Here is a 22,307-nt window from a genome sequence, read left to right as displayed (position 1 = left end):
ACTCAGACTACAACTGGAACTATAAAATCGGCTCCCCGGGTCTCTAGTTTGCTGGTGACTGCAAATGTAGGGACTTCATAGCCTCTATAAGTGCATGATCCAATTCCTATAATAAACCATATATTCATATATGTGCATGCTGCTGCTAAGTCGCTTCAGTCTTGTCCGACTCTGTGTGACCCCAGAGACGGCAGCCCACCAGGCTCCCCCGTCCCTGGGATTCTCCAGGCAAGAACACTGGAGTGGCTTGCCATTTCCTTCTCCAGTATATATGTGCATATATATGTATATATCTCCTATTGGTTTTTTGTGGAGAATCCAGACTAGTACAGACTCTTAGCAAGTTCAGAGCCTAATTGCTGTCATAATTTCTACCAATTTTCATCAAATTACTTTCTGAGTTGATTAAAATCAGGTTAGCAAATGAAATACAAATGCTTTTGATTTAAATGTTAAATGTTTCTTACTTTAGATTTCCCTTTGACTTCATGGAACATGGATAAAGTGTTAAATTAGTGGCACATGTTTACATTCTTGTTTCTCAAGCTAAACTGAAACAGGAGGCTTGCTGTTTCATAAATCTGTGCATTTTGCAAACATTGATTGTCATGTGCTAGATGCCATGAATACAGTGTAAAAAGGACCTAATCTTTGCCCCCAAGAAGATCCCAAACAAGTGATATGTGAACACATATTTGCTGGGGTAAACACTTTTGGGATATTTCACCTAGCAAATTAATGACCTTCTCTGAAGGTCCCACCTCCACTCCAAACAATGGCTAATTAGATAGGGAAAGAGACAGCTATGAAATAGATAAAGAGACAAGAGATGAGTCATAACTATCTCTTTCGAAGAGGTGAAGCAACTAGGGAGGAAAAGGCTTCCATTACTCTCAAAAATGCTCTCAGCAGGCACCTGCAAAGTCCTCACCTCAACAGAGACAGGAGTCAGAGTTTTAATTCAGTAAACTAAAACTCAAACTGAGAGTATGTGCTATTTGACGTTGCCCTATACTTTATGCTGCCATTTATAAAAAGAGAAAAATGGATTCCTTGGACAAAAATTAATACTTCACAGAGCATTATGTACAACTACTTGGTAAAAATCCAAGATACTGTCTGCTACATAATTAACATAAACCCAGACTTTTTAACTGAAAACCTAAGTAAATTTCAAAATTCACTGGCACATAGTACAAAAAATGAACCAGTTATATATGAACTTGTTATAGATTTACTCATTTGGGTTATCTTCATAGTCAGTAACGACTGCCAGAACCAAGATTGAAAAGTAATGCTTTAGATCAGTGGAAAAATTATCACTGTTATTTGTGTAGCTATAGAAACCCAGAACCCCTCACTTCTTTTCTTCTGCTCTTCTTCTACTCCCTCATTACTTTTTCTCTCTTGTGTTTTTTTTCCCCAATCTATGGGGAAAAAATCTTGCTTTACCTTATTTAAAGTCCTTTAAACAATAAAATGTTAGTAATATAAAATGTTCAAAATTTTACACACTTACTTTTATAAAAGTTTACATTTTTATATTATAATATTCTTACATTTAAATCACCTAGAAGTAGTCCTGGTGAATCTTCATTTTACTGCAGAATGCAAAGGCAAAAGAGTGACCCTGGCCATTCTCCATCACAAAGATCATCTGGTCCCTACTGAACTCAGACAGCACAGATCTGGTTAAGAATCATCTACAGGTTCTTAAACCTCTCCAGGGAATGAGATTCTAAAACTTAACATCCCACTGAGTGAAGAAAATCATCTTTTCCTGGTGAGAAAAATTATCTTTCATTTCTTATAATTCAAAGGTCCCTGCTGAAATAGAGGCCTATTTTCTTTTGTTTGGTGTTCAGCCAAGTTAGAGAACACCTGGAGAATACCTTTTAATATGCATATTAAAATGATAACTCCCTTCCAGGAATTTTAAAAGGGCATCAAAGAACAGCATTGTCAATCCTCCCTAGATCCTACACAGAGGTTTAACTAAATAACAAGATTTTAAAGATCAACCTTGAGTATTAGTAAGACTACATGGCAATACACTATTTCTTTAGTTCCACACAATAGATATGAGAAGAAATAACAACTATACCAAAAAGCAGCTAGAATGAGAGGATAAGAAATCTCATTAATTTTGGATAAAGGAAAAGTTGGGTTTAATAATTTAATCAGGAAAAATGAAGCACTCAATATTCATCATTAGTAGTTATACAGAGCATGTAAGCATCTGTCTCACTTTTCCTGCTTCTTCTTGCCCACTTAAAGCTGTTATTTTATCTTGTCACATTTGATAGCAACTAATGACTCAACTTTCATAGCTAAAGCACTAGGAATAACTTCTAACCATTCTAAAAGCTCCAATATTAATTGTCAACATTATTAAAACCCTTAGCCATTCTTCCCCAAAAGTTAACTTCTATTTCATACAGTACAAAGAATCAGCATCACCCTTGACTTAAGTCTCCCTATCAACTGATCTAATTTATGAAGACCAATTTTTCTTTCTAGTTGGGGTAGGAGGCTCTGAGAGAAGTCAAATAATAATACTCTTCTGCCCCACCTGTGCCTTGTGCTCAGTCATGTCCCATTCTTTGAGACCCCCTGGACTGTAACCTGCTAGGTTCCTCTGTCAGTGGAATTTTCCAGGCAAGAATACTGGAGTTGGTTGCCATTTCTTTCTCCAAGGGATCTTCCCCACCCAGGGGTTGAACCAAGCTTGTTGTGCGTGTCTCCTGCACTGCAGGTGGATTCCTTACCCACTGAGCCATTAGGGAAACCCTGCCCCACCTGAGTGTTAAACTATTAATAACTGAGAAATTAAACAAGAGCTTGGCTTCCCTGGTGGCTCAGTCAGTAAACAATCTGCCTGCAATGCAGGAAACCTGGGTTCAACTCCTGGATTGGGAAGATCCCCTGGAGAAAGAAATGGCAACCCACTCCAGTATTCCTGCCTGGAAAATCCCACGGACAGAGGAGCTTGGCTGGCTATGTCCCCAAGTCCACGGGGTCACAAGAGTCAGACACCACTTAGTGACTAAACCACAAAAACAAGATGTTAGACAAGTATAGGGTCAAATACCACCTTTATTACTATGAAAGGCCAGATTGGAGGACAAGCTTAGTGAAGGAGCAAAATAGATTGTAACTGAACCCCTCCTTGCAGAAGACAGACACAGCAGCCTATCACGGTAGTACTGGTTTCTCACAGGGAAGAGAGGACTGCCCCAGAAGAAACAGAAGGAAATGTGTGCTCCATGGGCAGGTTAGGTCCCAAAAAGGAAAACAGGAAAAGCTGAACATGTCTAAACTGTTTTTTCTAAACTTACACTTGAAGAGAGATGTCACTTTTCCCCACCTGGCATGGAATGAGTAAATGGCAGAGATATTACACTAATTTAAGTCCTTCTATTGGAGGAAATACTAGGAAAGAGAAAAACATGTTCTCCTTCCTCCCTCCATGCCCCTAACATTTTTAGAACTACCAAATAGGATCTTTTGTGACAAAGTGTCTACTGGTTTTTACATACCTTTAGTAACCCATGGACATCCAGTTACAAATTATAATAAGAATACTTTAACCTTAAGAACTATACCCCTTATTTTCTAGTGCTGGCTAGAAAATTATTTCCCATCAATTCTGTGCCATATTTACATTCATCAAATTTTTTCCTTAGCTCCTTAAAAATCAAAATTGTGTCTTATAACTAACCTGGAAACCAACAAACATGTTCTGGTTAAGAAAGTTAACTTCTTTAAGTCTCAATTTAAATGGTAAAATAAATAACTCCTACCACATAGGAGTTATTGTGCGGGTTAAAAGAAATTATGCATGTGAAATTCTAAGCCTGGCACCTAAACAGTACTCAGTATGCCTTGGAGACAATCGTGGTGCTGGTGGTGGTAGTGATGATGATGATGTCAATGATTTTGCTCTTTCCAACATGATATAACCCCCAATTATACCACGACCTCTGATATCTCACCTGTACTATTGCAATAGTCCCCTCCTTGGAAAGCCAAGGCTCTCTTGTCCCTCTGTGGTGCCCTACCTTAGCTATGCACATCATATTCTTTCACTATTTCACTCTTTCATCTGTGGCCTCCAATGGCTTCTCATCACACTCAGAATAAAACCCAGACTCCTTATTTTGGCCTACAGGTTGGACATGAGCTGGTCCTGCACACCCCTTGAACTTCACCTTCCTCAGTTTTCTGGCTGGTTCACTACCCTTTAGCCAGGACAGCTTTCTTTTCTTTTGTTTCCTCAAGCTGATTCTTGTTTGAGTACCCTTTTAGAAAATTTAGGGCCCAAGGTCAAAGGAAATTCCATCTCCTTTCAGGCTCCAAATTATATAATATGTTCTTTATTAGGAATTAAAAAATTCAAACCTCCAAATACAGACATCAAATCCTTTAAAAACTGTATTCATGGCTATAGTAATCAAAATCCTTGGTTCATAGCACATCCTAACCATTGGTTCATGCTTTATTTATTTGTTTGTTTCTATAATAATATAATAATTAAACCTACTGTATAAAGTAAACACAACCCAACATCCCACTATGATCCCCACTCTCTCCACACAATGTCAGTATCATCCTGAATACAGGACACAGAAGACCCGAACAGCACTATCAACTACCTGGGGCTAATTAACACTGACAGTACATTCTTCCTTAGCAAATATACTTTCTTTTCAAGTGTACAAGGAGAATTCACTGAGAGTGACTAAATCTGGGCCATAAGGCAAACCTCAACAAATTTTTAAAATACTACAACCAAAAAAGGATATTCTTAGACCATAATGACACTAAGTTAGAACTAAATAACATAGATATTTAGAAGTTATCCAAGTATTTAGAAATTAAATAATGCAATTCTAAATAATCCATAGGTGAAAAGGGAAGAGAAATTAGCAAATGTTTTAAAATGAATTAAAACTAAAATATAACATACCAAAACTCAAGTAATACTTAGAGGGACAGTCATACCGCTATATATATTTTAAAAGAATAAAGATCTCAAATCAATAACAGAAGCTTCCCTTTAACTACAAAACAAGCAGAAAAAAAGAAATAAGAAAAGATAAGACCAGAAATCAATGAAAATGAAGACAGAAAAATTAGAAGAAGATTACTAAACTTCGAAGTGACCAAGAGAAAAAGAGAGGACTTCCCTGGCAGTCCAGTGCTTAAGACTCCACACTTCCAATGCAGGAGGTGCAGGTTCAATCCCTGGTTGGGGAAGTAAGATCCCACATGCCACATGGCCAAAAAAAAAAACAAAAAAACAAAAAAACGAAAAGTGTACTTTTTAAAAAATGTAAAAACTTCAAGAAAATTAGAGATACAAGGGAATATTTCACACAAAGATGGGCACAATAAAAGACAGAAATAGTATGAATTTCACAGAAGCAGAAGATATTAAGAAGAGGTGGCAAGAATACACAGAAGATCTATACAAAAAAGATTTTAATGACCCAGATAACCAAAACGGTGTGATTACTCAACCAGAGTCAGACATCCTGGAGTGCGAAGTCAAGTAGGCCTTAGGAAGCATCACTATGAACAAACCTAGTGGAGGTGATGGAATTCCAGTTGAGCTATTTCAAAACCTAAAAGATGATGCTGTGAAAGTGCTGCACTCAGTATGCCAGTGAATTTGGAAAACTCAGCAGTGGCCACAGGACTGGAAAAGGTCAGTTTTCATTCCAATCCCAAAGAACAGCAATGCCAAAGAATATTCAGACTACTGCACAACTGCACTCATCTCACATGCTAGGGAAGGAAAAGGCAACCCACTCTAGCATCCTTGCCTGGAAAACGCCATGGAGAGAGGAGCCTGGCAGGCTGCAGTTTACGGGGTCGCAAAGAGTTGGGCACAACTGAACAACTAACACACACACATACACACGCTAGCAGTGTGATGCTCAAAATTCTCCAAGCCAGGCTTCAACAGTACATGAACTGAGAACTTCCAGATGTTCAAGCTGGATTTAGAAAAGGCAGAGGAACCAGAGTTCAAATTGCCAACATTCAGTGGATCATTGAAAAAGCAAGAAAATTCCAGAAAAAAAATCTACTTCTATTTCGTTGACTATGCCAAAGCATTTGACTGTGTGGATCACAACACACTGGAAAATTCTTAAAGAAATAGGAATACCAGACCATCTTACCTGCCCCTTGAGAAATCTGTATGCAGGTTAAGAAGCAACAGAACTGGACATGGAACAACAGGCTGGTTCCAATTGGGAAAGGAGTATGTCAAGGCTACATATTGTCACCTTGCTTATTTAAATTGTATGCAGAGTACATCATGCAAAATGCTGGACTGGATGAAGCACATGCTGGAATCAAGATTGCTGGGAGAAATATCAATAACCTCAGATATGCAGATGATACCACCCTTATGGCAGAAAACAAAGAGAAACTAAAGAGCCTCTTGATGAAAGTGAAAGAGGAGAGTGAAAAAGCTGGCTTAAAGCTCAACATTCAAAAACCAAAGATCATGGCACCTGGTCCCATTACTTCATGGCAGACAGATGGGGAAACAATGTAAACAGTGAGAGGCTTTATTTTCTTGGGCTCCAAAATCACTGCAGATGGTGACTGCAGGCATGAAATTAAAAGATGCTTGCTCCTTGGAAGAAAGGTTACGACAAACCTAGAGAGCATATTAATAAGCAGAAATATTACTTTCCCGACAAAGGTCTGTCTAGTCAAAGCTGTGATTTTTCCAGTAGTCATGAATGAATGTGAGAGTTGGACCATAAAGAAAGCTGAGCACTGAAGAATTGATGCTTTTGAACTCTGGTTTTGGAGAAGACTCTTGAGAGTCCCCTGGACAGCAAGGAGATCAAACCAGTCAAACCTAGAGGAAATCAGTTCTGACTATTCATTGGAAGGACTGATGCTGAACTTCAAACTCCAATACTTTGGCCACCCAATGTGACTAACTGACTCACTGGAAAAGACCCTGATGCTGGGAAAGATTGAAGGCAGGAGGAGAAGGGGACGACAGAGGGTGAGTTGGTTGGATGGCATCACCAACTTGATGGACATGAGTTTGAACAAGTTCCAGGAGTTGGTGATGGATAGGGAAGCCTGGCGTGGTACAATCCATGGGGTCACAAAGAGTCAGACACGATTGAGCAACTGAATTGAGCAACTGAACTGACTGAACTGAGGGTGGCTATTGTAAAATTAGAAAAAAAGGAAAAAAAAGAGAAAGAAGATGCAGATTATCAATATCAGGAATGGGAGATGAGACATCATTATAAATCTACGAATATTAGAAAGATTATAAAGGAACTACAAACAACTTTATGCCCATACATTTGACAACTTAGATAACAATAGACCAAATACTTTGAAATGTGCACATTACCAAAACTCACTTGAAAAGAGATAACCTGTGTAGTACTATATATAGCATTTTACACTCATTGTTAAAACAACTTCCAACAAGTATATATAACACATGCATTCATGCATAATAGAATGTCATAACAACTTTATGAAATAATTTTGAAAACTTAGATGAAATAGACAAACTCTAAAAAATGACTTACCAAATCTGACTCAAGAAGAAATCATGGTTCTCTGAATCATTCTGTAACTAGACACTTAGTTTACATCAGATTTAATTTAAAAGATATGTAAGCTGTTTATAACCTTTCCACAAAGAAAGCACCTAGCCCAGATGATTTTACAGGATGTTTTACTCAACTTTTAAGGAATAATCTATCCCAACTTTAAATGAACACTTCCTGTGACTATCAACTCAGGTTGTAACTTCTTTTTCTTTCTTTCAGGTGTATTTTTTTTTTAAAACAAGGTTCTTAATATGGTCAAATTTATCATTCCTCTTATTTAGAAATAGTTTCCTTTCCTAAGTTCATGGAGATACCTTTGTTTTCTATTCAGAATTTTTAAATTTTACTGTTGACATATAGTGTCTCAATCTGCCTGGAACTGATATTTGTTTTTAGCCTGAAATGGTGACTCAGTTTAATCTGGGTAACCACTTTTTGTGTGGCTCCGTCTGTTTGACAATCCTTCTTTTACACACTGATTTGACATCTAATTCTGTCACTTAATAACATTCTATACTCCTTCTATAGGAGTCTTTTGCTGGACTCTGTATTCTATTCATTAGTCAAGTTATCAGCTTCTGTACTAACACTACTCTATCTTACTTGCATGCATGCTAAGTCGCTTCAGTCGTGTCCGACTCTGTGAAACCTTGTAGACTGCAGCCTGCCAGGCTCCTCTGTCCATGGGATTCTCCATGCAAGAATACTGGAATGGGTTGCCATGAGGGGATCTTCCAGACCAAAGGATGGAACCCTTGTCTCTTACATATCCTTCATTGTCAGGCAGGTTTTTTACCTCTAGTGCCACCTGAGAAGCCCATTAGCCTCACAGAAATTTCTCATATCTGGTAGGGCCAGGCCTTCAGAACTGTTTTGCCTATTCCTGGCTCTTTACTAGGGCTTCCCAGGTGGTGCTGGTGGTAAAGATCCCTCCTGTCAAAGCAAGCAGACCTAAGAGACACAGGTTCTTCCCTGAGTTGGGAAGATGCCCTGAAGAAGGACATGGCAACCCATTCCAGTATTCTTGCCTACAGAATCCTATGGACACAGGAGCCTGGAAGGCTACAGTCCATAGGGTCTCAAATAATGGGGCACGATTGAATTGACTCAGCAAAAAAAAAAAAAAAAGGCTCTTTACTCCTCCAGCATCTCATGGTTCATTGTAATCCTTCCCTTATAATCACTCTCAACTCCTTTGCCCTTCCTCGGGCACATTTACTGTAAATAGACCCCACCCCCAGGCCAACTATCTACTCAGTCACTATATCAAAGGAATCTGAAGAATACACAAAGCCATGCTAACTGATATAACTTCATTACTATGGTTTCAAATGGGTCCGCAAAATTCTCTTGTCAACCCATTCTCCCACACTTCTAAATTGGAAGGCAAAATTCATGTTAAGACCTAATCCTCAATGTGCAGCATTAGTAGGTGTGTGTTGGGGCATGTCTTTGGGTGTAGATATAAAGGTGGAGCCCTCGTGAATGGGATTCAGTTCAGTTCAGTTCAGTTCAATCGCTCAGTCGTGTCCAACTCTTTGCAACCCCATGAATCGCAGCACGCCAGGCCTCCCTGTCCATCACCAACTCCCAGAGTTCACTGAGACTCACGTCCATTGAGTCAGTGATGCCATCCAGCCATCTCATCCTCTGGCGTCCCCTTCTCCTCCTGCCCCCAATCCCTCCCAGCATCAGAGTCTTTTCCAGTGAGTCAACTCTGCATGAGGTGGCCAAAGTACTGGAGTTTCAGCTTTAGCATCATTCCTTCCAAAGAAATCCCAGGGCTGATCTCCTTCAGAATGGACTGGTTGGACCTCCTTGCAGTCCAAGGGACTCTCAAGAGTCTTCTCCAACACCACAGTTCAAAAGCATCAATTCTTTGGTGCTCAGCTTTCTTCACAGTCCAACTCTCGCATCCATACACGACCACTGGAAAAACCATAGCCTTGACTGGATGGACCTTTGTTGGCAAAGTAATGTCTCTGCTTTTGAATATGCTATCTAGGTTGGTCATAACTTTCCTTCCAAGGAGTAAGCATCTTTTGATTTCATGGCTGCAGTGATTTTGGAGCCCAAAAAATAAAGTCTGACACTGTTTCCACTGTCGCCCCATCTATTTCCCATCAAGTGATGGGACCAGATGCCATGATCTTCATTTTCTGAATGTTGAGCTTTAAGCCAACTTTTTCACACTCCACTTTCACTAGAACTCTCATAAAGAAACCCCAATATATCAAATATATCTCAATAAAACTGAGAAAAAAGTAAAAAAACAAAATATAAATAAAAGTGACCCCAGAGTTGCCTTCAACCTTTGAGGCTATTGCAAAAGAGTCTATGAACCAAGAAGTGGGCTCCCAGCAGACACTAGATCTTTCAGCACCTTGACCTTGGACTTTCCAGTCTTCAGAAATGTAAGAAATAAATTTCTGTTGTTTATAAGCTACTCAGTCTATGGTATTCTGTTATAGCATCCTGAAAGGACTAAGACACTATCAGTTCAGTTCAGTTCAGTTGCTCAGTTGTGTCCGACTCTTTGCAACCCCATGAATCGCAGCATGGCAGGCCTCCCTGTCCATCACCAACTCCTGGAGTTCACTCAGACTCACGTCCATACAGTCAGTGATGCCATTCAGCCATCTCATCCTCTGTTGTCCCCTTCTCCTCCTGCCCCCAGTCCCTCCCAGCATCAGAGTCTTTTCCACTGAGTCAACTCTTCACATGAGGTGGCCAAAGTACTGGAGTTTCAGCTTCAGCATCATTCCTTCCAAAGAAATCCCAGGGCTGATCTCCTTCAGAATGGACTGGTTGGATCTCCTTGCAGTCCAAGGGACTCTCAAGAGTCTTCTCCAACACCACAGCTCAAAAGCATCTATAAACAGAGGTAATAAGAGTATTTACCTTTTAGCATTATAAGAATTAAATGAGTTAATAAATGTAAGGCACATAAAATAATACGTGAAAGTTGCTCAGTCATGTCTGGCTCTTTGCCACTCCATAGACTATACAGTCCATGGAATTCTCCAGGCCAGAATACTAAAGTGGGTAGCCTTTCCCTTCTCCAGGGAATCTTCCCAACCCAGGGATCGAACCCAGGTCTCCCCCATTGCAGGCAGATTCTCTACCAGCAAGCCACAAGGGAAGCCCAAAATAATATGTGGCACACAGTAAATACTATTTAATGCTAGAATTGTTATCCTAATGATGATTTCACATCTTACCCCTCTACACAAACCTCTTTTTCCAGCTCTTTCTCTTCACTGATGATCCTGCTTATTTCATTGACATAAGAGTAGTAAAAGAGAAGTTCCACATCTTCCTATCAACAGATCTTCCAATTTACTTGCAGTTGTACCCCTATACCCGAGAAGGCAATGGCACCCCACTCCAGTACTCTTGCCTGGAAAATCCCATGGACAGAGGAGCCTGGTAGTCTGCAGTCCATGGGGTCGTGAAGAGTCGGACACAACTGAGTGACTTCACTTTCACTTTTCACTTTCATGCATTGGAGAAGGAAATGGCAACCCACTCCAGTGTTCTTGCCTGGAGAATCCCAGGGATGGGGGTGCCTGGTGGGCTGCTGTCTATGGGGTCACACAGAGTCAGACATGACTGAAGCGACTTAGCAGCAGCAGCAGCAGCAGTACCCCTATACTCTGCCTTCTCTATTACTATAGGTAAATTGTTATGATTCCTAAGATCAATTCTTCCACTTGAGGACTTCCCTGGTGGGTCCAGTGGTTAAGGCTTTTCCACAGCAAGGGGTGCAGGTTTGATCCTTGGTTGGGAGCTGAGATCCACATGGTGCAGGAAAGAAAAAAAAAAAATTCCTCCACTTAGGCACCCCTCTAGTATACTCAAGAATTATGCTCATGCAATTATCCCTCTTCTCTGTGAATTTTCTTTTTTTCTTCTTGACTGGAATAATCTTATCAGCATATAAAAATATCATAAAATGTGATGTCTTAAACCCATTCTGACAAACCCTGTTCAGCTGTGGTCCCCTTTCCCTGCACATTATAGAAAAACTCCTTACAAAAACTGTCCATAATTGCTGTCTGCACTTCCTTCTTTCCCATATTCTCTTGACTCCAATCCAATCAAGCTTACACCTTCACCATTTTCATGGGAGTCTTTTCATGGGATCCCCTCCTGACAAGGCACCAATAACCTCTACATTGCCAAATCGAAAAGACAATTCTCAGTCCTCACTTACCCTTCCTTCACATTTGCTCCCTTCTACCCTCTTCACTTGGCTGTTGTTAAAGTACAGCATTAGCTACTTCTCAGTCTATTTTGCTTCATCTGCTTCTCTGTCATACCACTAAGTGTGTGCTCAAGGCTCGGGCCTCCAACCTTTGTCTGTCCTGTATTTGTTGTTGTTTAGTCACTATGACATGTTCAACTCTTTTGCAACCCCATGGATGGACTGTAGCCCACCAGGCTCCACTGTGCATGGGACTTCTCAGGCATGAATGCTGGAGTGGGTTGCCACTTCTTTCTGCAGGGGATCTTCCCCAATCAGGGATAAAACCCTTGTCTCTAGCATTGCAGATTCTTTACTGCTGAGCCACCAGGGAAGCCCTTCTCTGTCCTACCTACAGTCCTTCCCTAAATGATCTCACTCAGAGCCAAGGCTTTCAGTGCTATCTATTCACTGATGACTCTCTTGAACACCATACCCATGTATCTAACTGACCATCTCGCATCCCTACCTGGAAGTCTAACAAGCATCTCAAACTCAACATATCCTTAACAGCACCCTTAATATCACCTTCTAAATCTACTCCTTTCCCAGTATTTCCCACACAGTAAATAACACAAATCATTCAATTGCTCAGGATGCAAATCATAATTAACTCCTTTCTCACAGCCTACATGTGTGCTTGCATGCTAGGTCTTGTTCAACTTTTTGAGACCCTATGGACTATATCCTGTCAGGCTCCTCTGTCCATGGGATTCTCCAGGCAAGAATACTGGAGTGGTTTGCCGTGCCCTCCTCCAAGGGATATTCCCAACCCAGGGATTGAACCCAGGTCTCTTATGTCTCCTGCATTGGGAGGCTGGTTCTTTACCACTAGTGCCACCTCACAGCCTACAGTCCTGAGCAAATCTTGTTGGCTCCACCATCAAACTATAAATCTAATCTCACCACTTTTTACCACCTTGGACTGAGATGTGCATTATCTCCCAACTGAAGTAGGGTAACACTCTCTCAACTGGCCTCACAGATTCATCTCTTAGTTTGTTTCTCCTCACAACAGCCAGAGTGAACCCACAAAAATATAAACCCTATCTTGTTACTCCCCTGCTGAAAACTTTTCAGAGGTATCCAATCACAGGAAGAGTAAACAGTCTTTACCATGGTCTACAGGCTCCACATGTCCCTGTGCACTCTCAAACCTCACCTATTGCCATACTACTCTTCAGTTCAGTTCAGTTTAGTCGCTCAGTCGTGTCCAACTCTTTGCGACCCCATGAATTGCAGCATGCCAGGCCTCCCTGTCCATCACCAACTCCCAGAGTTCACTCAGACTCATGTCCATCGAGTCAGTGATACCATCCAGCCATCTCATCCTCTGTCGTCCCCTTCTCCTCCTGCCCCCAATCCCTCCCAGCATCAGAGTCTTTTCTAATGAGTCAACTCTTCGCATCACTGCAGATGGTGACTGCAGCCATGAAATTAAAAGACGCTTACTCCTTGGAAGGAAAGTTATGACCAACCTAGATAGCATATTCAAAAGCAGAGACATTACTTTGCCAACAAAGGTCCGTCTAGTCAAGGCTATGGTTTTTCCAGTAGTCATGTATGGATGTGAGAGTTGAACTGTGAAGAAAGCTGAGTGCCGAAGAATTGATGCTTTTGAACTGTGGTGTTGGAGAAGACTCTTGAGAGTCCCTTGGACTGCAAGGAGATCCAACCAGTCCATTCTGAAGGAGATCAGTCCTGGGATTCCTTTGGAAGGATGATGCTGAAGCTGAAACTCCAGTACTTTGGCCACCTCATGCGAAGAGTTGACTACTCTTCAAGCACTCAGCTATCTCTTCCCTGATCCCTCAGCTCTTAAAAAGTTCCAGCCTCATTCTATACTTAGAGGATCCCTCTTCTTAGAAGACTTTACCCATATACCTATTTAGACGTATGTCTTTCTTTAGCATCTCAGCTCAAATGTAATCTCCAGAGACAACTTCTAACACCCCCTACCCAGAGCAGCCACCTGCCTCCCCACATCAATCACTGAACCAGGTGCATTTTCTCCATAGTACTTATCAATATGTAAAAGTATCTTTTTATGTTTAAGTACACATATTTTGTCCTCTCATACCTAGAATATAAACTTTCTAAGAGCAGACACCTTAATTATTTTGTTAACTGTTACATCACCAAGTGCCTGGAACAGCAGGCAGGATCTAAGACATTTTTATAAACAGTTGTGATATGAACCAATATCCCAGAGAGCTTTGTTTTCTTTCTTATGGTAAGAAATGGATTTATTTAGAGAGAAACACGCTCCACAGAATGTGGGGCATCTCAGAATATGACAGGCTCCAGAAAACTTTTATATCTATTTCACTCTCCAGGACAAGCTGAGTTCACCGAAAGAATCAAGGTTCCACAACTAAAACAGCAGCTTTGGTTTGGTCTCTCACTAAGAGTGAGCTTTTAAATACTACATCACCTTGCTTCACTAAATGTTTTTCAATTTACCGTGCTTCTTGTTGAGTAGGAGTTAAGGGTCTTCTGAGGTCTAATTTTCCGAACTACAAGCACAAGGTGCCCACCCCACCACACGCAGTCGCCCTGGGCCTCTCACTCAGCGCCTCAGAGCCCGCCCCGCGCGTTTGCTCAGAGCGCCTGCGCCGGGCGCCGGGCTCATGCAAAGGCTTCTGGGATTGGTAGTCGCGGTTCCCTCCGTCCGCGGTATTCGCATAAAAAGAAATAAACCATAGCGAACATTAGATATTCCCGAATCGCACACAAATTAGATAAGACGCAGATTCTGGAAAGTGGTGCAGGCTTGTCGCTTTGTACCGAGGGGCGGCAGCCGGGATCAGGCGCGGCGCAGACAGCCTCAAGGGCCCTCGGATGGGCGGGGCTTGCTCGCGGGGGCTTGTGGCTCCTTCCTGCGCTTCCTCTCTCTTTCGCTCAGGCCCGTGGCGCCGGTAGGATGGGTGAGTTGTCTCCTCTGCTGGGCAGAGTGGGCTGCACGTGCAGCTTGGGGTTTCGGGGACCGGCGGGAAGATAGGAAACAGAGCGGTGAGGGAGAGCCATGGGAAGGGCCGGTGGGAAGCGCCGGGGGAGCGCCGCTGCTGCAGCCACATGGCCCGGCGGGAAAGGGGCCTGGGCGTCGCAGAGCCGGAGTTAAGAGGGGAGCCGGAGCGCCGCAGCTTCCCCCGAGCGATGGCGCGGGGCTTCGTCCCTCTGAGAAAGTGTAGCCGTTGGAGCACTTGTTTCCACGTCTTAGTTGATTCAAGGGGAACTTTGTGGTTTGGCCCATGGGGCAAGGTATGATGTCAGAGCCTACCAGCCGGTAGTCTAGGTGAGGCTAGTACTTGAGATAATGTGGAAAAAAAAACGTGGGTGATTTTACTGGGGAATCTAAGGTGATTGTGATTTTTAGGCAAGTGTCGCGGTCTTCGTACTGCCAGGAAGCTCCGTAGCCACCGACGAGACCAGAAGTGGCATGATAAGCAGTACAAGAAAGCCCATCTGGGCACAGCCCTGAAGGCCAACCCTTTTGGCGGCGCTTCTCACGCTAAGGGAATTGTGCTGGAAAAAGTGTAAGTGAAAGTCCATTGTTGGCTCCTTCATGGTTTTAGTATGGTAACTTGGGATAAATGCACTTAAAGATTGATGTAACTTCTAGGTTTTTGTGTGTCCACGTTTTTTGGAACGTTAGATAAGCCCGGAAGATTTTTAAGCATTTAATACTACTTTAGAAGGAATTGGGGTGACATCGGAGGAAAGTAACCATTAACAAGGGACATTCTGAGAGCTTGACAAAACATGGAGAGAAGTTACTTGCCTAATGTTATACAGCTAAGATTGAGCCACATGGATTTGCCAACACTCAACTGTTTTTTGACTTTACCAAAGGATAATTTTGTGTGGCCCCATCAAATGTAATGAGGATTTGAATCCATTATTTCTAGCTCTAGCTCTTGGTTCATGTTTTATCGCTGTAAAGAGGCCATAAGTTTGCCCTGATGTTAGTCTGATGAATTTAACACTAAAGGAAAACTTAGCTGTAAGTTAGGGATTTAAGATTATGTTGAAAACGTAGGAATACTACAGTTTTTAATAAGCTTTGTACTTCATGAAGTAAAATGTGTCCCTTTTCAGAAAGCCAAGTCACTCTTGTGCTGTTTATGTTTCAGAGGAGTTGAAGCCAAACAGCCAAATTCTGCCATCAGGAAGTGTGTCAGGGTTCAGCTAATCAAGAATGGCAAAAAGATCACTGCTTTTGTACCCAATGATGGTTGCTTGAATTTTATTGAGGTGAGTGTTGTAGTTATCTTCTACTTTTAGGGGAGTTTCCCACAGTTGTTTATAGGATGGATGGGTGTTTTGGGTGATTGCCACTTACGCCAGAAGTAAACTGTTGGTTTTATTCCAGGAAAATGATGAAGTTCTGGTTGCTGGATTTGGTCGCAAAGGTCATGCTGTTGGTGACATTCCTGGAGTCCGCTTTAAGGTTGTCAAAGTAGCCAATGTCTCTCTTTTGGCTTTATACAAAGGCAAGAAGGAAAGACCAAGATCATAAATTTTGATGATGAAAGCACGATAGTAATAAATTTTCCTATACCAAAAATACGTTCTGTGTCCTATTTTCCTTACCCAAGAAAAACTGTTATTTCTAGAGTAAATGGGATTCATAAAATTTTTTTCTCTGTGGAATAAACCATATTAGTTAAAGCTGAAATAAATGTACAGTATGTTGAGAAAACTCAAAAGAGTTGCTAGTAGGAATCATTTTGAAATCTTGAGAAACATTGGATCTTACCTCCTTAAGGATCCAATATTGTATATACTATGCCCAGGTTACTCTCTGCTCTTAGTGATTTCATTTTACCTAAAGGCCATCAACATGTTGTAATTGAGTTTACAGTAGCAAAACTTAGGCACGATGTAGTAGGTAGGTGTTAATGTGTATGCCAAGCAGATTAAGGCAGAGGGGGAAAGTAAGGGAGACCCGTTAAGGTCTAGGTTTTGTGTCTTGAGCTTGTCACTAAAGTAGATTTTTGATCTTGAGATTTACTTTGAGGCACACTAATGGAAGTGTCTAGGTAGAAATGGTCTAGATGGCTTACATTTTGATAATTGAAGCTTAGATGTTAGTTGGGTACATAGGGATCCCCTGCCCACAGATTGCTTTCAAAATTTCCATAGGAAGAAAGGATATATCTAAAACTTACTAGCCTTACAAAATCTGTGGTCTGAAGAACTGCTTTTGGCAACATCAGGTATAAGTTAATTTGTTCTCTCGTCAAAGTCTAGTGTTAGGTTATGTTTTGGATATTTGGGCTTCCCTTGTGGCTCAGCTGGTAAAGAATCCACCTGCAATATGGGAGATCTGGGTTCCATCCCTGGGTTGGGAAGAGCCCCTGGAGAAGAGAAAGGCTACCCACTCCAGTTTTCTTGCCTACAGAATTCCATGGACTGGTATAGCCCATGGGGTCACAAAGAGTCGGACACAACTGAGCGACTTTCAGGATATTTGGAAAATGGAGATTTTAGGCTTTCTATCTTTAGATCAAGAACAGAATCCTTACTGTGGCATAGGAGACCCTGTTGTGTTTTCTGCCTGCTTAGCATCACTGACCTCTTACTTGCTCAAACCTGCATTCCCCATCTATCTTCAGGAAGCATCTAGTAGGTTGCCTGCTACTCCTCCGAACACAAACCACTGATCCCAGATTCACATTTGTGCTTACACTTGTCACAACTGTGTGATTGTCTTTCCACGAGGGTTCAGTTAAGTCGCTCAGTCCTGTCCAACTCTGCAACCCCATGGAATGCAGCACGCCAGGCCTCCCTGTCCACCAACTCTTGGAGCTTACCCAAACTTCCCATCCAGCCATCTCATCCTCTCTCATCCCCTTCTGCCATCTGTCTTTCCCAGCATCAGCGGTCTTTTCCAGTGAGTCAGTTCTTCCTATCAGGTGGCCACAAGTATTGGAGTTTCAGCTCCAGCATCGGTCCTTCCAATGAATATTCAGGACCAATTTCCTTTAGGATTGACTGATTTGATAGCCTTGGAGTCCAGGGAACTCTCAAGAGTCTTCTAACCCTAACCAAACACCACAGTTCAAAAGCGTCAATTCTTCGGTGCTCAGCTTTCTTTATAGTCCAACTCTCACATCCATACAGGACTACTGGAAAAACCGTAGCTTTGACTAGACAGACCTTTGTTGCAAAGTAATGTCTGCTTTTTAAGATGCTGCCTAGGTTGGTCATAACTTTTCTTCCAAGGAGCAAGGATCTTTTAATTTCATGGCTGCAGTCACCATCTGCCGTGATTCTGGAGCCCCCCCAAAAAAGTCTCTGTTGACACTGTTTCCCCGTTTGTTTGCCATGAAGTAATGGGACTGGATGCCATGATCTTAGTTTTCTGAATGTTTTAAGCCTAATTTTTCACTCTCCTCTTTTAACTTTCAAGAGGCTCTTTAGTTCTTTTTCACTTTCTGCCATAAGGGTGGTGTCATCTGCGAATCTGAGGTTATCGATATTTCTCCCGGCAATCTAGATTCCAGCTTGTACTTCAGCCCAGCATTTCGCATGATGTACTCTGCATATAAGTTAATAAGCAGGGTGACAGTATACAGCCTTGACATACTCCTTTCCCAATTTGGAACCAGTCTGTTGTTCCATGTCCAGTTCTAACTTGCTTCTTGACCTGCATACATATTTCTCAGGAGGCAGGTAAGGTGGTCTGGTATTCCCATCTGTTGAAGAATTTTCCACAATTTGTTGTGATCCACACAAAGGCTTTGGCATAGTCAATAAAGCAGAAGTAGATGTTTTTCTGGAAATCTCTTGCTTTTTTGATGATCCAACTGGATGTTGGCAATTTGATCTCTGGTTCCTCTGCCTTTTCTACATCCAACTTAAACATCTGGAAGTTCATGGTTCATGTACTGCTGAAGCCTGGCTTGGAGAATTTTAAGCATTTCTTTGCTAGCATGTGAGATGAGTGCAATTGTGCAGTAGTTTGAACATTCTTTGGGATTGGAATGAAAGACGGTAGAGGCAGTATTTTTTAATTGAAATTAACATAAGATGTACATGTTAATTTTGTCTGCCTGCAATTCAGGAGACCTGGGTTCCATCCCTGGGTCAGAAGGATCCCCTGGAGAAGGGAATTGCAACCCAGGAACCTGGTGGGCAACAGTCCATGGGGTTACCAAGAGTTGGATATGACTGACTGACTAACACAGACAGTTCATGGTTGCCATTCCAGCTCTTTGTAGCGCCTCCAGTTGCAGTCACTGGTTAAAAACCATTCCTAAAAGCTGACCATATGCTTCTGGATGGGTGTAACTGATCCAAACCAGAAGCCCCTGGGCCTCACTCACCTGGACTAAAAGGAGGCTGTGGAGGGCCGTGTGGTTTCACCCCAGGACTCAGTCCTAGGAATGTGTAGGAGGGCGTGGCTCTGCCAACAGGAAGCTCTACTCCAGTGGGGTGTGCAGAAATGTGGAGGAGTCAGGGGATGAAGCCCTAGAGGAACAGACAAGCACTTCCTCCAGCATCAGCTCACGCAGCCCTGAGAAGTCAAGATGAACAAGCTTGGATGGAGTTAAGACACCCTGCAATGAAGGCTCGTGCTTGTCTCCTGGGTGCCCCAGGATGCCCTGTCCTGTGACAACTGACTGACCCATAAATCCACACAGGTGCCTCGGACCCAAATGTTTGATCTTGATGTGAGTTCTCTTTGCCTCCTGTGTAGTCCCACCATCCCACCCCTTAGTCCCCCAGCACCTTGTGATCAAAGCCCCTTCATTCTTGGATCCTCTTGAACCTGACCCTCCTGTAAGGAGAGAAATGAGGCACTAACCTTGGGTGCATATTTTAAACAATCCCAGCAGCTCTTGGTGACTCCACGGACTATACGGTCCATGCAGTTCTCCAGGCCAGAGTACTGGAGTGGGTAGCCTTTCCTTTTTTTCCAGCAGATCTTCCCGACCCAGGAATCAAACCGGGGTCCCCTGCATTGCAGGTAGATTCCTTACCAGTTGAGCTACCAGGGAAGCCCTTGGTAGAAATAGAAAAGTTAATTCTAAAATTTATATGGAAAGGCACTGGACTAGCTAAAACAACATTGAAAATGAATAACAATGAAGGAATCACAAACTGGTTTTAAGACTTAGTTTGTAGCTACAGAACTCAAAAGAGAGTTTGATCTTGGAGGAGGGACAGACACAGATCAGTAAACTAGGAGACTGAGTAGACTTATACAGGTATGACCAACTGATTTTTGACAGAGATACAACAGCACTTTTAAGTGGTGGACAGACAATATTTTCAGTATATGGGTGGTGGACTTTGATTAGCAAGAAAGTGGACTTACACCTAAATTTCCCACCTTACACAAAAATTAACTCAAAATGGATCATATATCTGAATATAAGAAAGCTATAAAAACTTTAGAAGGCAGAACAGTTTCATGACAGGCTTAGGTGAAGAGTTGTACAACATTATACCAAAAGCACATTCCAGAAGAATAAAACATAATTTGGTCTTCATCAAAATTAAAATATTTTGTTCTGTGAAATACCTTGTTAAAAGGATGAAAGAAACTATAGCCTGGGAAAAATATTTGCAAATCATATACCCAATAAAAGACTTGTATCCAAAATATATGAAGAACTTGCTAATCTCAAAGTAAGAAAACAATCCTATTGCAAAATGGGTGAATGAACAAACACTTCGCTGAAGAGATGACAAGCACATGAAAAGATTAATATCATCTGCCATTAGCAAATGTAAATTAAAAACATGAGATCTCAGAATACAAGTACCAAATGTCTAAAGTACAAAAAATACCAAGGACTGGCGAGCAACTGGATTGTTGGTAGGACTCTGAAATGGTAGTACTCTAGCAAATTTTGGCAATTTCTTAGAAAGTTAACATACAGTTGCTGCTGCTGCTGCTACTAAGTCGCTTAAGGAGCCCACCAGGCTCCCCGTCCCTGGGATTCTCCAGGCAAGAACACTGGAGTGGGTTGCCATTTCCTTCTCCAATGCATGAAGGTGAAAAGTGAAAGTGAAGTCGCTCAGTCGTGTTCGACTCTGAGCGACCCCATGGACTGCAGCCTTCCAGGCTCCTCTGCCCATGGGATTTTCCAGGCAAGAGGAGTGGAGTGGGGTGCCATCGCCTGCTTCTGTTAGGTCCAAAAAATTTCTGTCCTTTATTGAGCTCATCTTTGCATGAAATATTGCCTTGGTATCTCTAATTTTCTTGAAGAGATCTCTGGTCTTTCCCATTCTATTGTTTTCCTCTATTTCTTTGCACTGATCACTGAGGAAGGCTTTCTTATCTTTCCTTGCTATTCTTTGGAACTCTGCATTCACATGGATATATCTTTCCTTTTCTCCTTTGCCTTTTCACAGCTATTTGTAAGGCCTCCTCAGACAGCCATTTTGCTTTTTTGCATTTCTTTTTCTTGGGGATGGTCTTGATCCCTGTCTCCTGTACAATGTCATGAACCTCCATCCATAGTTCATCAGGCACTCTATTAGACCTAGTCCCTTAAATCTATTTCTTATTTCCACTGTTAATCGTAAGGGATTTGATTTAGGTCATACCTGAATGGTCTAGTGGTTTTCCCTACTTTCTTCAATTTAATTCTGAATTTGGCAATAAGGAGTTCGACCCCATGGACTGCAGCCTACCAGGCTCCTCCATCCATGGGATTTTCCAGGCAAGAGTACTGGAGTGGGGTGCCATTGCCTTCTCCGTCTTTGAATCTAGTGGTATGCTAAGTACAAAAAGCCAGTCTCAAAAGGTTACATACATATTGTATCATTTCATTTATATAAACTTCTTGAAATGACAAAATTACAGCAATAAAGAAGAGATGGGTGGTTGCCATGGATGAATGATGGGGGTAGAGTCAAACTATAAAGGGTGGCAGAAGGGAATGTGTGTGTGTGTTAATGGAACAGCTCTGTGTCCTGATTGTGGAGGTGTTCACACAAATCAATACTTGGGATGGAATTTCATAGTCCCCCAAAAGTATACATAAAAATTGATGAAATGCAAGTAAGTTCTGTAATTTAGTTAATACTATTGTAATGTCAATGTTACTGGTTTTGAAAATACACCCTTGGTTATCAAATATGCTATTAAGCTGAATTTGGGTAAAGTATACAAACTATTCTTTTTTTGCAACTTCTTGTGATTCTCAGTTACAAATTAAAATGTTTAAAAATTGTGAATAAGTAATTACTTAACTTTTGTTTCCCCTTATATTTGGTTAGCAAACTCCAAACAAATCAGAAACTGTTAATGGAAAAAGAATCTGGAGACCACGTAATCCTGTGGTCCCCAAATCCAGGACATCAGAGTCCCTAAGGCATTTGTTAGACTGTACAAATACCCCTGGTCTTCTGGGAAACAATCTTTACGGTATTTCTAGGAAAACTTGTCTTATTGACCAGCTGTCAGGCATTCTTTATGAAGCCAAGGGTGCTTT

At 41.7% G+C, this 22,307-nt stretch overlaps 2 protein-coding genes across 3 annotated transcripts in view; one reads left to right on the top strand and one right to left on the bottom strand.

The window, feature by feature from the left end:
- The window catches only part of LOC133251634 (V-type proton ATPase subunit S1-like protein), a 41,120-nt gene extending 26,691 nt beyond the window's left edge, over window positions 1-14,429 (bottom strand). The window contains exon 1 of one of the 2 annotated variants that reach the window (XM_061424320.1): window positions 14,317-14,429. The gene's annotated coding sequence lies outside the window, so the exon portion shown is untranslated. Of the gene's footprint in view, window positions 1-7,583; window positions 10,466-14,316 lie in introns of those variants that run through there. The other variant, XM_061424321.1, reaches the window with a different exon arrangement.
- Window positions 14,430-14,482: 53 nt separating this feature from the next.
- RPS23 (ribosomal protein S23) lies at window positions 14,483-16,422 on the top strand. The gene is made up of 4 exons (XM_061424325.1): window positions 14,483-14,780; window positions 15,230-15,389; window positions 15,987-16,107; window positions 16,226-16,422. The coding sequence occupies exons 1-4, from the start codon at window positions 14,777-14,779 to the stop codon at window positions 16,370-16,372; spliced, it is 432 nt and encodes a 143-aa protein (XP_061280309.1). The 5' UTR covers window positions 14,483-14,776; the 3' UTR covers window positions 16,373-16,422.
- Window positions 16,423-22,307: the final 5,885 nt, after the last annotated feature.

This window comes from Bos javanicus, chromosome 7 (assembly GCF_032452875.1).
Source record: "Bos javanicus breed banteng chromosome 7, ARS-OSU_banteng_1.0, whole genome shotgun sequence".
Classification (NCBI taxonomy): Eukaryota; Metazoa; Chordata; class Mammalia; order Artiodactyla; family Bovidae; genus Bos; species Bos javanicus.
The sequence above is the reverse complement of the archived record's forward strand: the minus strand, read 5'-3'. Positions and strand labels throughout refer to the sequence as shown.